Source organism: Syngnathus scovelli, chromosome 22, assembly GCF_024217435.2.
Source record: "Syngnathus scovelli strain Florida chromosome 22, RoL_Ssco_1.2, whole genome shotgun sequence".
In the NCBI taxonomy this organism is placed as follows: domain Eukaryota; kingdom Metazoa; phylum Chordata; class Actinopteri; order Syngnathiformes; family Syngnathidae; genus Syngnathus; species Syngnathus scovelli.
The window spans coordinates 259372-271996 of NC_090868.1; the positions used below are offsets into that span (position 1 = coordinate 259372).

At 57.5% G+C, this 12625-nt stretch overlaps 2 protein-coding genes across 2 annotated transcripts; both read right to left on the minus strand.

Annotated features, from left to right (window-relative positions):
• Nucleotides 1-433: 433 nt before the first annotated feature.
• LOC125991999 (ras-related protein Rap-1b) lies at nt 434-4140 on the minus strand. The gene is made up of 8 exons (XM_049760526.2): nt 3813-4140; nt 2640-2709; nt 2483-2551; nt 2351-2407; nt 2135-2275; nt 1882-2025; nt 1577-1672; nt 434-1469 (listed from the first exon to the last, which is right to left on the minus strand). The coding sequence occupies exons 2-7, from the start codon at nt 2694-2696 to the stop codon at nt 1586-1588; spliced, it is 555 nt and encodes a 184-aa protein (XP_049616483.1). The 5' UTR covers nt 2697-2709; nt 3813-4140; the 3' UTR covers nt 434-1469; nt 1577-1585.
• Nucleotides 4141-4532: 392 nt separating this feature from the next.
• cand1 (cullin-associated and neddylation-dissociated 1) lies at nt 4533-12398 on the minus strand. The gene is made up of 26 exons (XM_049760297.2): nt 12062-12398; nt 11047-11122; nt 10900-10967; nt 10612-10766; nt 10411-10534; nt 10190-10277; nt 9957-10125; nt 9774-9879; nt 9540-9685; nt 9311-9462; nt 9093-9233; nt 8883-9024; nt 8607-8815; nt 8359-8527; nt 8202-8291; nt 7971-8124; nt 7610-7847; nt 7260-7448; nt 7048-7191; nt 6836-6971; nt 6577-6753; nt 6362-6457; nt 6124-6293; nt 5815-5979; nt 5628-5735; nt 4533-5526 (listed from the first exon to the last, which is right to left on the minus strand). The coding sequence occupies exons 1-26, from the start codon at nt 12127-12129 to the stop codon at nt 5302-5304; spliced, it is 3705 nt and encodes a 1234-aa protein (XP_049616254.1). The 5' UTR covers nt 12130-12398; the 3' UTR covers nt 4533-5301.
• Between the last annotated feature and the right edge of the window lie 227 nt (nt 12399-12625).

Sequence of the window (12625 nt, forward strand, 5' to 3'; positions counted from 1 at the left end):
CACGCACGCACGCACGCACGCACGCACGCACGCACGCACGCACGCACGCACGCACGCACGCACGCACGCACGCACGCACCCATACTTCGCACAAAACCGCTATAAAGACAAAAACCTCACACGCAAATGCACAAAATCACATCAGCAAACATGCACACAAGCACAGCACGCAAACATAAGCTCAATACAAAACTTTCATCCACTTGACACACGGACACAATGGCCACATCCAAACACAGGGTCTCCAGACACATGCGCACGCACACACACACAAGCCCACAGACCCAACACACAAGCCCACAGACCCAGCACACAAACCCTCATCCACAAGCACACAACCTTCATTTGATCTCCACGCACACAACAAGCAGCGCTAAAAACACACAACCTCCACATGCAAACATACACTGGCTCCGCACACAAACGTACACAATTGAAGACTTGAAAGGCTTTTAGTGGCTTCGACAATCTCCACCGAGGTTAAGCGTCCAACATAAAAGACACAAAAGGCCGAGAGTAAAAGCAGCGCAACAATAGCACATCCTCATCAACACAAAGTGTTCCTCTCTCATGTGTGCATACCTAATGTCCATAAACATGTCATGACATGTACATAATACAATCTGGACTCACACATACACATTCATGTGTACACGCAGAGTAGTGGACCAGTGTGAGTCTGCCGTCCAAAGGCAACTTGGCCGCCACAGGCAGCAGCGGCGGCAGCAGATCTGGGCCCCGACTCACCGCTAAGGGCTAATGGCACAATGCCACACATGAGCTAAACCTCTAATGGGCAAAATAATTAAAGTACGGCAAAAGTAACAGGGGGGGGGGGCTAATGGCTAACAGAACCAAAGCTGAGCGCTAAAAGTAGAAAAACAACAGTGATGCCACTAACGGCCACATCCGTGTTGCTAACATCGCTGGCATTATTAGTTGTGAATTAAAAGGCGGAGCTTCAAACATGCCGCAAACCGCAGAGCGAGGTGCTGAGGTTGATGTTTGCCGTGCGCTAACGCGCCGAGCCAATGCCAAAAACTGCTGCTGCATCGCCGCACCCCTCCCCCAAAGAGAGACAGAAAAAAAGAATCACACAATGAGCAAAACAATCAAAGTTTCTCAAATGTCCGGAGCCACGCGCACACGCACACACGCACACACACACACGGTCGGCCACATCGGCAGTGACATCATCACGTTGCGCCTCTGGTCTGAAAGAAAATCGAGAGGCAGAGCGCACGATGGGAAAACATCCTGGCGGCCCATCATCGTCGTCATCATCATCATCATCATGGCAGTCTTTTGATGTTTGGTTTCCGAGGCAACAGAGAAGGGGGACATGGAAGCGTGGCACATGTGCTTGGCGCGGCGACAGACTTCCAACTTGATGATGATGATGTAGATGGGGACAGACGGAAGATGTCCTCCGATTGGTTGCTCACTTGATGTTGGCCAGACGAGCACAACTGCAAACGTGATGCAGTCAGTGAGTGAGTGAGTGAGTGAGTGAGTGAGTGAGTGAGTGAGTGAGCGAGCGAGCGAGCGAGCGCGTGTGTGTGATAGCAACATGTACCTGCAGTCATTAGAGGAGCTGACAAGTGGACTTTTTACGAGTTCTGCCGGGAACTGGACTCTTCCTGTTGATCTGTCTCACCAGATCATAGAAAATCTGTGCGTGCACACACACACACACACACACACACACACACACACACACACACACACACACACACACACACACACACACACACACACACACACACACACACACACACACACACACACACACACACACACACACACACACACACACACATTCTAATAATGCTAGCTGTGGACTGCGCACGCATGCACGTGCGCGTGCACGCGCCCGCGCACCTCGTTGACGTTGATCTTGCTTTTGGCGGACGTTTCGAGGAAGGCGCAGGAATTCCACTGGCGAGCGAGGCCCACGCCCGACTCTTTGGCCACCACGCGCTCCACCTCCAGGTCGCACTTGTTGCCCACCAGGATCATGGGAACCTGAAGAGAGGAGGCGGCGGCGCGCGACAGTGAGTGCGCGGCAAAAGTGACATTTTGACAGGCAACATCTGAGGCGAGCGTGACGCTACAAAGATTGCGTGCTGCGTACGTCGTCCGTGTCCTTGACGCGCAGGATTTGCTCTCGGAGGTCCTGAAGGTCATTGAAGGTGGACTGGGCCGTGATGGAGTAAACCAGAGCGAAGCCTTGACCGTTCTTCATGTAGAGGTCACGCATGGCCGTGAACTGCTCCTGAAATGCACACACGTGTGTTGTGTAAATCCCTCGTTTCCAAGGCGACGGTGACAAGGTAGAAAACAAGCTTACTGTGCCTGCCGTGTCCAAGATCTCCAACATACACTGCTGGGAATCCACCTCCACTTGCTGCACACACATTTGAGGGAGAGCATCGGTAAGTGTGTTGTTGCGGCGCGACAGTGGTACGTTCACTGGTCTCACCTTCCTGTAGGAATCCTCTATCGTGGGGTCATACTTCTCCACAAAGATCCCCTGAACAAACTGGACTGTCTACACACGGACAAAACGACGTGGAAGAAGGAAGTAGGGCAACGGGAAGAAAAGAATGCTTCTTCTGTGGGAAAGAAAACTTTCTTACCAGAGCAGACTTGCCAACGCCACCAGATCCTAAAACCACCAACTTGTATTCACGCATCTTGAGCTAATCTCTGCACACAAACACACTCAATTATGTTAAGAAGCGGCTCACTTGGTCACATGGCGGCCGATGATGATGACCATGATGTTGTCAAACGCGCTTATGTTTGCAGGTGTCAAAGGCGCTTATGTTTGCAGGTGTGCGCGCCGTCCCTATCTGCATGCGTGTCAGTCTGAGTGTGTGTGTGCGTGCGCATACCAATCATGCCCAGTGTAACAAGACGCAACATGACGATACAAACACAAACACGCACACTTAAATGGGGCTTGCCATGGTGATGCGTGAGTGAGTGTCTACGTGATGACAACACTTGCGTGGATGACGATGATGTGTAGTGCTGAGGAAGATGAAACATCGCAAGTTGGTCAAGTTGTGACACGTTGCGTAGTGTTGACAAACGCTAATGGAGCTTCGAGTTCAGTAGAAATCTTTGGACCCTGCATGCCTCACAAAAAGAGAGGAAAAGGTGCAAAATCGACATTTCTCCTGCAGTCTCTGAAGGCATCAAGTTGTTGAACGCACCCCGTCACACGCGCGCGCGCACACACACGCATGCTCAACTAGGTGGGGTCTGTCAATAGTCATAGAACGCGTGTTGTTGTGTGCGTGTGATAGCCAAAGCGGGGGGCTCAACTAGATTGTACCTCGCCAGCCAGCCAGCCAGCCAGCCAGCCAGCCAGCCAGACACAAGTTGTCTCTAGTTCGTGTCTTTCCGGGGCCGCCCCACGAGCTCTCGGCCAGGCCCTTGCTGTAGGCGTGGAGACGAGCGAGAGGCCGCCGGGCGGTTCGCCATCAAGTCAAGAAAAGCCCAAGCCGGGCGACAACCTGGCTGCCCCTCCGCTTGCCCCTCTGCCGAGAAGGGTGTCTTCTCGTCTGTCTGTCTGTCTGTCTGTCTGTCTATCGATCTTTCGCGACTCGCTTCCGCAAAGCGGCCGCAGCCCGCCTCGGCCTGTCCCCCACTATCCACCCCGGTAACCCCCTCCTGAGCCCGGCCCGGCCGGCTGTCACAAGCGGTCGCGGCGCGGCGCGTCGAGTCTCGAGTGCAAAAGCAGGCGACCGAAAAAAAAGTCCAAGACGGAAACGAGAGGGGAAAAGCGAGCAAGAAAGCCTCACCGTCATCCAGCCGTCGGCAGCTCCTGTCTCTCTCTCTCGCTCTCTCTCGCTCTCTCCTCTATTCTCTGTGAACGTCGCTCGACCACGAGCCGCTCCCTCCTTCAGACGACGTCAAGTCAATGTCGAGAAGACATACACGGATGTCCGCTTTTGAATTTCAAAACAAGTGGCGTATCGGAAAAGACGTCACCTCTACTAAATGAAGTCCGTTTGTCGACGAAACAAGCCTATGTATTCTTTCGCAGCTTTTCAACGGAATTTATTTGCTATATGGACGCTATGAGGCTAATCTTATAGTATACACGTCACATTTTAAATAATAGCACATGTATAGACCGCAGTCACACACCACACGAGCGGTGAAGTCACATCACACTTTTTTCACATCACACAACATAACACACGGCATGCCACACCCAAACAGGAAGCAGTCACCAAGAATAGCGACTTCCCTCATGAACACACACACACACACACACTTCCTGTTTATGAATTACTGCTGAGAAACGAGCAAGTCAGCGTAAAGTAATAAATAGGAAAGAAAATGTCATTTCACTGATGATTTTGTAAAAATGATCAAGTGGCGCACTTTTGAAGTTGTCTGTTCAAACCTCGGCTCGTCCCACATCACCCGTGCGCGCTTTGGAAATCCGGGATTTGACCCAGGCCCGGATCTCAAAGCGGCCGCCCGCGATCCAAGTACGACGCGTGGAACGAGTGTGAAGGCAGGCAGAAATTAACCTTTAATTCTTCCTTTTGGGCAAAAAAACAACAACAGCTGACCGGTTCTAACATGACAGAACCGGTCGCAAACGCTCTCGCGGTGACGACGAGCGACCCGCCGGGTCTGCGAACACGCTCCAACTTTGACATCCTCTCTTCCTTCTTTAGGAGGTGGCAAGTTGGTGTGAATAGGGGGGGGGGGGGGGGGGGGGGGGGGGGGCGGAGTGGCCGATCGGTCCAAAAAGGAGAACAACGCCATCCCATGAGGAGAAAAACAACTAAGTCACAAAGCTAGTAAACTCCAACGGCTAGGCAGGCCTCAGTGTCACTTGGACAGTTCCTAACGCAACGGCGACCGATCGTGTCACGGTACGCGTTGTCCGCTTGGCAAACAAACGAGAGAGAGAAAAGAAAAGAAAAAAAAAAAAAGCCACAATGAAAAACGGGAGGAGCTTCCAATCGTTTTGTTTTGTCCGTGTGGCCGCACGACTTTTCCAAGCGTTGATTTCAGTGCGATGCATCATGGGAACGACCAATCACTAGGAGGGTGTGTAACTACGTGTGTGTTTGTGTATGTGTGTGAGTGAGTGTGTTTGTGTGCGCGTGTAGTCAAGGGAACATGCCAAGAGGTTGTCGTCCCGGCAGCAGGGTGCCCTGTCGCATGGTGCGTATGTCCATCCGTCCGTCCGTCCATCCATCCGTCCATCCATCCGTCCGTCCATCCATCCGTCCATCCATCCATCCACGCGAGGGTGGGCGGGTTGGCCTAGCTGGTGTCCATGGACTCCATGTTGGCCGAGCTGGAATCCCTCTGGATGGAGTCAAAAATGGCCGCCAGCTCCTGATTGGACGAGATCTGCGACTGGAACTCTGACATGAGCGGCGACTTCTCTGCCTCGGGGATGGTCAGCAGAGCGACGACCGCTCGCATTGCCGAACGCTTCAGCTCGTCCTGCTTCTCAAACTCCTGCTTCACCGAGTTGGCCTTCACCTGAAATGCACACGCACGCACGCACGCTTCTGGGTTTGCTACAAGTTTGGCGACTGGGGCATTGGGCCCCACCCGCAGGCAACCTTAGGTACTGCAAGTACCTTGGTGGTGCAGGTGGCCCTGAGAGGCTCCACCAGTCGGTCCAACCTCTGCAGGACGGCGCTGGGACAGAGCGAGGACAGGCGGGCCAGCATGAGGAAGGTCAGCATCTGCCAGGGCCGCAGAGAGGAGAAGGAGAGCGCGTTAGGGACGACAAACGGCGGCTGCCGGCGGGCAAGCGGTTTCCACCTTGATGTCGTAGTGGTCCTTGAGGCCGTCCTCCACGTGGTTGAGGAAGGTGAAGATGTCGATGCGGTCCAGGCAGCTGTCCAGCAGCGTGTACATGCACTCGAAGGCCGCCTTGCGAAGGTCCAGCCCGTCGTCCACCGTGTGCTTGAACGGGCCCATCTCCACCTGCGCGCCAATGCAAAATCACATGTCCCCAAACTCCAGATTTCAGGCGGTTCTCCTCGGCCAATGAAAAGCTATTTGGGCTGGCGGCGTTTCTCCTGACGCGAGTGAAAACGGCAGCCGCTCAACGGGGCGGACGCCTTTTACCTCGCGAATGAGCTCCTTGCGCACTTTGGTCTCGTTGTAGAGCCGCGGCAGGACCGAGTCCAGAAGCTCTCGGATGAGGCTGGGCTTGTTGTGGGCCGCCGAGTTGAAGGTCACCAAGGCCACGCGCCGCACGTTCAGGTCGGGGTCCTCCAGCGTCTTCAGGAAGTCACCTGACGCGCACAAAGGCGTCACCACACGCTGGCGCGCCGTCCGCCTGCCCGTAACCGCGGCGACCCACCTATGCAGTTCTTCAGCAGCGGGTCGATGGGCTGCGGCTGGTCCGAGATGGTGAACTTGACGGCCGTCACCACCGAGCTTCGGGCGTACGACGAGCCTGCGGGCGAGCGGCGGTGAGACGTGCGCGCGGGCGGGCGGACGCCACGGCTGGCCGGCGCCCGCCACGGCCGGCGCCCGCCACGGCTGGCCGGCGCCCGCCACGGCCGGCAGCCTTACCCGAGAGCAGGTAGCTTTTGAGGCGCGGCAGCAGCGTTTCAGGGTTGATGAGGGCCAGTTTGCCCAAGCACTCGGCCACCACGTTGCGTGTTCCTTCCTCCTGACACTCGCAGTGCTTGAGCAGCAACGTCCACACCGACTCCACGTACGGCTTCAAGCCCGACACCGACGCCGAACCTGAAGGCGGCGCCCCGTTAACACGCAGGCGGGGCGGGGCGAGGCGAGGCGTCGCGCCAGCCAGCACGCGACGCGCACTCACTGATGATCTCCTTGAGCGAGTGCAGCAGCAAGTACTGGCGCTTGGACGAGGAGATCTCCTGCAGGACGAAGGGCAGATATTCCGGAAGGTTCCCCACGGCGATGCTGCCCAGCGCGTAGGAGGCCGCCGACTTGACCTGAGACGCGGCGGCGCCACGGCGGCGTAAGGTTAGCGCTCAAAGGTCAAATGTGTCAATTTGGAGAGGACGTCACCTCCTCGCTGGAGGACGAGAAGGCGTCCAGGATGACGGTCTTGAGCTCCGGTTGGCCGCTCAGGTCCACGTGGTGGCCCACCTCGCCCAAGGAGAGCAGCGCCAGCAACCGGATGGAGTCGGTAGAGCGGCTGTTTTTCACATCCTGGACGGTGGCGATTACACTCATGAGGCGCGTGCGTCGCCAGAGCAGTCGCGCCAGCAGCCGCCCACCTGTATGAACTGGCCGACCACGGCCGGCCCCTCGGCCGGCCGCGCCCTGGTGAGCGCGGCCACGCATTTGGCGATGGAGCAGTAGGCTTGCTTGTGAGGCAGCGCCGCGCTCTGAGAGTAAACCGGACCCGTCAGCATCCGCAGCAGGTCCATGTAGCCTAGGCCGGCCGTGTCCGTCGACACCAGGGCCTGCGTACGGGCGAGCAAAAGGGGCTTTTAGCTGCAAAGGTGCCAAAGCGTTGCGCTCCTTCGGGCCCATTTGGCTGAAACGCCGCTTGGTTCAAATCTAAGGGCGCCGCCCACGGCTCACTCGTTTGCTTTTGCATTTGTGTTGCCTTGCGACGGCGCACCTGGTAAAAGTCCAACATGGCAGCGAGGGCGCCGCCTTGCAGCAGCGGCGACCTGACCAGCGCGATGAGCTGCGCGAGGATGTTGCCGCCGCTCAGCCGGCCCAGCAGCGACGGGTGCGTCGCGGCCAACGTGGACAGGAAGCTCAGCGCCATCTGCGACACGTGCATGTCGCTCTCCGAGATCAGCGGCGGGAGCTCGGCCAACACCGCGTCCACCATGGCCGGCGTCACCGCCGAGCTGAGCGCCACGACAAAGACCGCAACGTTAGCGCCGGCCGCCAGTTTTCTCATCGCCGAGAATTTTCAGGGCAGACGTCAGCGGCAGGCTTGGTCCAAGCCCCGCCTTCCGTCGAGGCGCTACCTGTAGTTCCTGAGCAGGATGTCGAGTGCGGCGAGCGTGCAGAGCTTGAGCGCTCGCTGGTTCTTGCGCAGGAAGGAGGCCAGGATGGGGACGGCGTCGGGCAGGACGGGACGCAAGTCGATTTTCAGCGGGGAGCCGGCGATCAGGGTCAAAGCTTGATTTCGACAACAGACAAGACATTGTTAAAAAAAAATCCAATTCCCACATTTGAATCGACCCCCGCCCCCCGACCTTTAACTGTGGTGAGGCGGGTGATCTCATTCTTCAGGCGTTCCAAAAAGATCAAGAGCGTTCCGTGGAGTTCAGAGGGGAGGTGGTCGCCTAGGAGACAGTAACCAAAGAGGAAGCGGTCGCACAGAGCACGCGTGGAGACGGCGGCCCGGTTTACCTAGGTTACAGATGATCTGCCCCATGCAGGAAATGGCGCGCTCTTTGACTTCCTGGTCGATGTCGGCGGCCTTGAGGCGTCTGATCGTACAGCCAAACAGGTCGTCGATGTAGGGGGAGGGGTCAAAGCTGTCCGAGCCTTCCGACTGGCCGTCGAGGGGTCGGATGACCTGCGGGCGACGGCGCGGGTGAGGTGCGGGAGGGAGGCGAGCCAAAACGGAGGCGGGCGGGTGGGCGAGCGGCGTTCACCTTGACCAGCTGCTGCGTGACCAGCAGCGCCTCCGAGGTGATCTTGTAGAAGGGGTCCCCCACGCACGCCACCACGGGGGGCACCAGTGCGGGCACGTGCGTGTGGAAGGCGCGGGCCGGGTGCGCCACCATGATGACGTGGAGGCACGCCAGCGCGTCAATCTTCAGGTTGGAGCTGCTCGACTTGTCGTTGAGGGAGAAGATGATCCCTGAAAGGCGGCGGCGGCGGCGGGCGTCAGAGCGGCTCCGGCCGAGACGAGACGGCGATGCGGCTACCTGGTATGAGCACGGGGATGTGCTGCGTCAGCGCTCCCGGCAGCACGTTGACCAGCTCCGTCAGCATGTTGAAGCAACACTGGCGCGTCTTCACGCTCTTCTCCTTCAGCTGCTTGTGCAGGGCCTTCACGATCATGGCCACCTGGAGATGACGACACACCGATGACCAACGAAATTGGCCCTCCAAAGGAAAAAGCCATTTGAGGTCACCTGACTCTGCAGCATGGTGAGGGGCGTGTCCCCCTGCTCCATGGCGTCCGGGTCGGCCAGCCAGCTCTGAGCGGGCCGCGTTTGCTTGAGCAGGGACAGGTAGGCGTGGAACACGTCTGCCTTCACGTTCTCCTCCCTCTCCTGGAGCGGGGCGGGGCGAGGCGCACGCAGGTTAGAAGGCGGGGCCGGGCCGGGACAGAGCGGGCCGGCTGCAGTACCTTGAAGCGACAGACGAGCGCCGGGGACACAGAGCGGTAGAACTCTGGCAGCATCTCGTGGCGCGTAGAGACCACGGCGTCCAGGCATTTGGCCGCCGCCCGCCGAACCTTCCAGCTCATGTCGTCGTCGTCGCTGTACTCGTCGTCACTGCCTAGAGGTGGGCAAAGGTCGGCAAAGCGGCATTGAGTTGGACGTTGCGCAAAAGGCCGCTCGCCACGGGCGGGGCACCTTGGTAATCTTCGTCGTTCTGCTCGGCGTCCATGGCGTTGTCGTCCTCGTCCTCGTCGTCAAAGTTGTAGTTGGGGTCGTAGGTCAGGTAGCGCAGGCAGATGGAGATGACGGTGGGCACGTGGGCGTACACCTCTTTGGGACACCTGAGCAAAGCGCACGCGCGCACACTATGTTCCTCCCACTTGCGTTTGAATGCCAAGCGCTTGCGCTCGTGATAGTACGTCACGCCACCTCCTGACGAAGGACTCGAAGGCCTGAATGCAGTACTCGCGCAGCTCGTCGTCGTCCACGTTGCAGAACTTGACCACTAGGGGGATGATCTTCTCCAGGTACTCTCCTGAGGGGAGGCACAAAAGCACAGGTGAACGCGGCGACGGCGGCGGCGGCAGAGGCCTGCGCCGGTGCGGGGCTGACCGATGCGGTGTCCGGCCTGCCTGCTGATGGCGGCTGTGCACTGGATGTACGTCCTGGTGGTGGACATGTTGTCATTGCGCCCCAACTCGCTCAGCAGGTGCTCGATAAGGTCGATGAAGACCAGGTTGCCGCACGACATGACCAGGTGGCCCAGCGCCATGATGGTCCGCTGGGGGGACAGGCAGGGGAGGTGGTTCAGTGCGGCGCCGCCAGGAGCGGACGCGGCACCTTACCTTCCGGACGGCCAGCCTGGGCGAGGTGAGCTGAGGCAGCAGGCAACTGAGGATGGACGGATGGAAGTTGACCAGGAGCCCCCCCTGTCTGAAAGGCAGCGCAATGACGCTTCAAACAGGCAGGCTTTGCAAAAACAGAGCCAGCCGGCTGGCCATGCTTTCAACAAAGCCACAGTGGCGGCGAGCGAGCGAGCGGCTTGGCTGTCCCGATTTGCTACTACCTGCACAGCATGTCGGCCATGATGTCCAGCGCCTCCAGCTGCACGGACACGTCCTCCTGCTTGGCGATGGCGCTGGTCAGTCGGCCCGTGATCTTCTTGCACACGCTGGCGGCCAGGGCCGAGCCTGCGGGGGAGGGAGGGGGGGAGGGCGGACCGGCGTCAACCGTGTGGCACACACCACGGCGGCGGCGGCGGGCTCACCGCTGGACGCAGGGGGTAGCTCCCCGATGACAGTCTTGAGGCCGATGGAGGAGATGTCTCGCAGCTGCTCTTTGTCGGACAGCATGTTGGTGCACAGCGTGTCCACGATGGTCTCCACCTGGTACTCTTTCACCTTGCTCACCAGCGGGCCCAGGCTGCCGCCAAACACGTGGCGGGCAGAGAACGCAAACGGAATGTGTCAGTGAAAAGGCCAAAGCCCCGGCCGGTGTGAAAGGCGCAGGAATGGCCACGTGAAGCCCAGGGCATCCGTGATAAGTTTTGCTTTACCATTTAACGGCCAAGTTCTGAACTTCCCCGTTCTTGTCCTCCAGCAGCTTGAGAATCATCCTCACCACCTGCCGATCGATCACAGCGACAAGACTTGAGAGACTGGAGCGCGGCGACCCGACCCGCCCCAGTCAGCTTTGAACCCACCTTCCTCTCGCTGTCGTCGTCCAGTTTGATGGAATCTTTCTGCAGTTCGGTCATCAGGTCGTTTGTGGCCATAAACCTGCAAAGCGGCGCCGTCGCAGAGCGAGCGCTTCATTAGGGAGCCATTTCGGTCTCAAGGCCGACGTCGCATTCGGCAAGTGTGCCATGGTTTTGTCCAAAGGGGTCAAATTCTAGACCTAATTTAGGAGCAGATTTGTCCTACGCTGAGTGTCAGATCTCAAGCCGGCCGCACTGCCTTTTTCTCAGTTGGTTGTCATTTGTGTTTACAGTTGAGTGTTTGTTCATTTGTCCTTTTTACACCAGGGGAATTTCTAGATTGGTTTTCAACGGGCTGTGTGTGTGTGTGGCGTGTGTGTGTGTGTCGATGCAGCAACGTTCAAATCACGTTTGAGCCTCCCCACTATTTCATTCGCCAAGAATCGTGGTAGCGTTGAAGATGATTGACAGGCCTCGCCGATGGCGTTCCCACGGCTTTGAGGCAGCCTATGTGACGTCACCACGTGAATACACATTATTTGGAATATGCGATAGTTGTACTGTTTGTTTTGTTTTAGCTCGATCAAATAAACCACGCGCGCGCACGCGCAGGCGCAGGCAGGCATGAGCGCGCTATCATGTAGCTGCTACCCTGTTAGCATGCTAGCATGACACAAGTTGCGCTGAATGGGCGATGACGCTAACTGCTAACTAGCCACAGCTATTGGCTAACTAGCCCCACTTGTGTGTGCGCGAGAAGTCGGTAGCGTCAACGCACGGTGTTGCATTGTCACGACCCCCCCGTGGCACCATTGAGCGCTCCAAGCAGACACAAACGAGCTATTCGGGTCATGAAATGTCATTCTTCCCCGGCCGCGTCTTTGCGGGTGGGCCACCTGGCGACGATCAGACAGGTGGCATGCCAACGTGCTAAAAGGCCTTCGCCTCTCTTACGCTTTTCTTTTGAGCACACGCATGTGATTCAATGTCGACGAGCGCGGCGAGTGAAGAGACGTTTTACCTGAAGTCTTTGTCGCTGGAGGTCATTTTCTCCAGCAGGTTGGAGATGTGATATGAAGCGCTCGCCATGTCGTTAGCTGTTAGCCTAGCTGCTAGCGCGGTGCTCGCTCCTCAGTGAGAGTGTATGCCTGTAGCGGTTGCGACCAATTTTTCTTTTCCTTTTTTTTGCTACTCCGATTATGGGGTTGGCTGCTGCAGCTGCTACTGCTGGCTGCCTCCTCGGCTCTTGTGTTTTCGTTCGTGTTTGCGCTACGGCGGCGCACGGCTGACCATGGGAGCGTTTCCAATGTTTCGATGCAGCTCCCGTTCTCGCTGCAGAGGGGCGGGGTTAGCCCGACTGGATGCTGCCGGGGTCAAAGGGGACATACGCAGACGCACCACAGCCTTGTTGGACAATCCTCGTGAATGAGAGCAACAACAACAACAACAACAAAAAAGAATCAACGACAACGATCAGGCTGCTTTATATGTCTTCGGATTGACCGGCGAGAAAACCCCAAATCCATCCATGACTTTGTTGCCGAAAATAAATGGAGGATGTCTTAAATCTCATCTCAACTTCCAT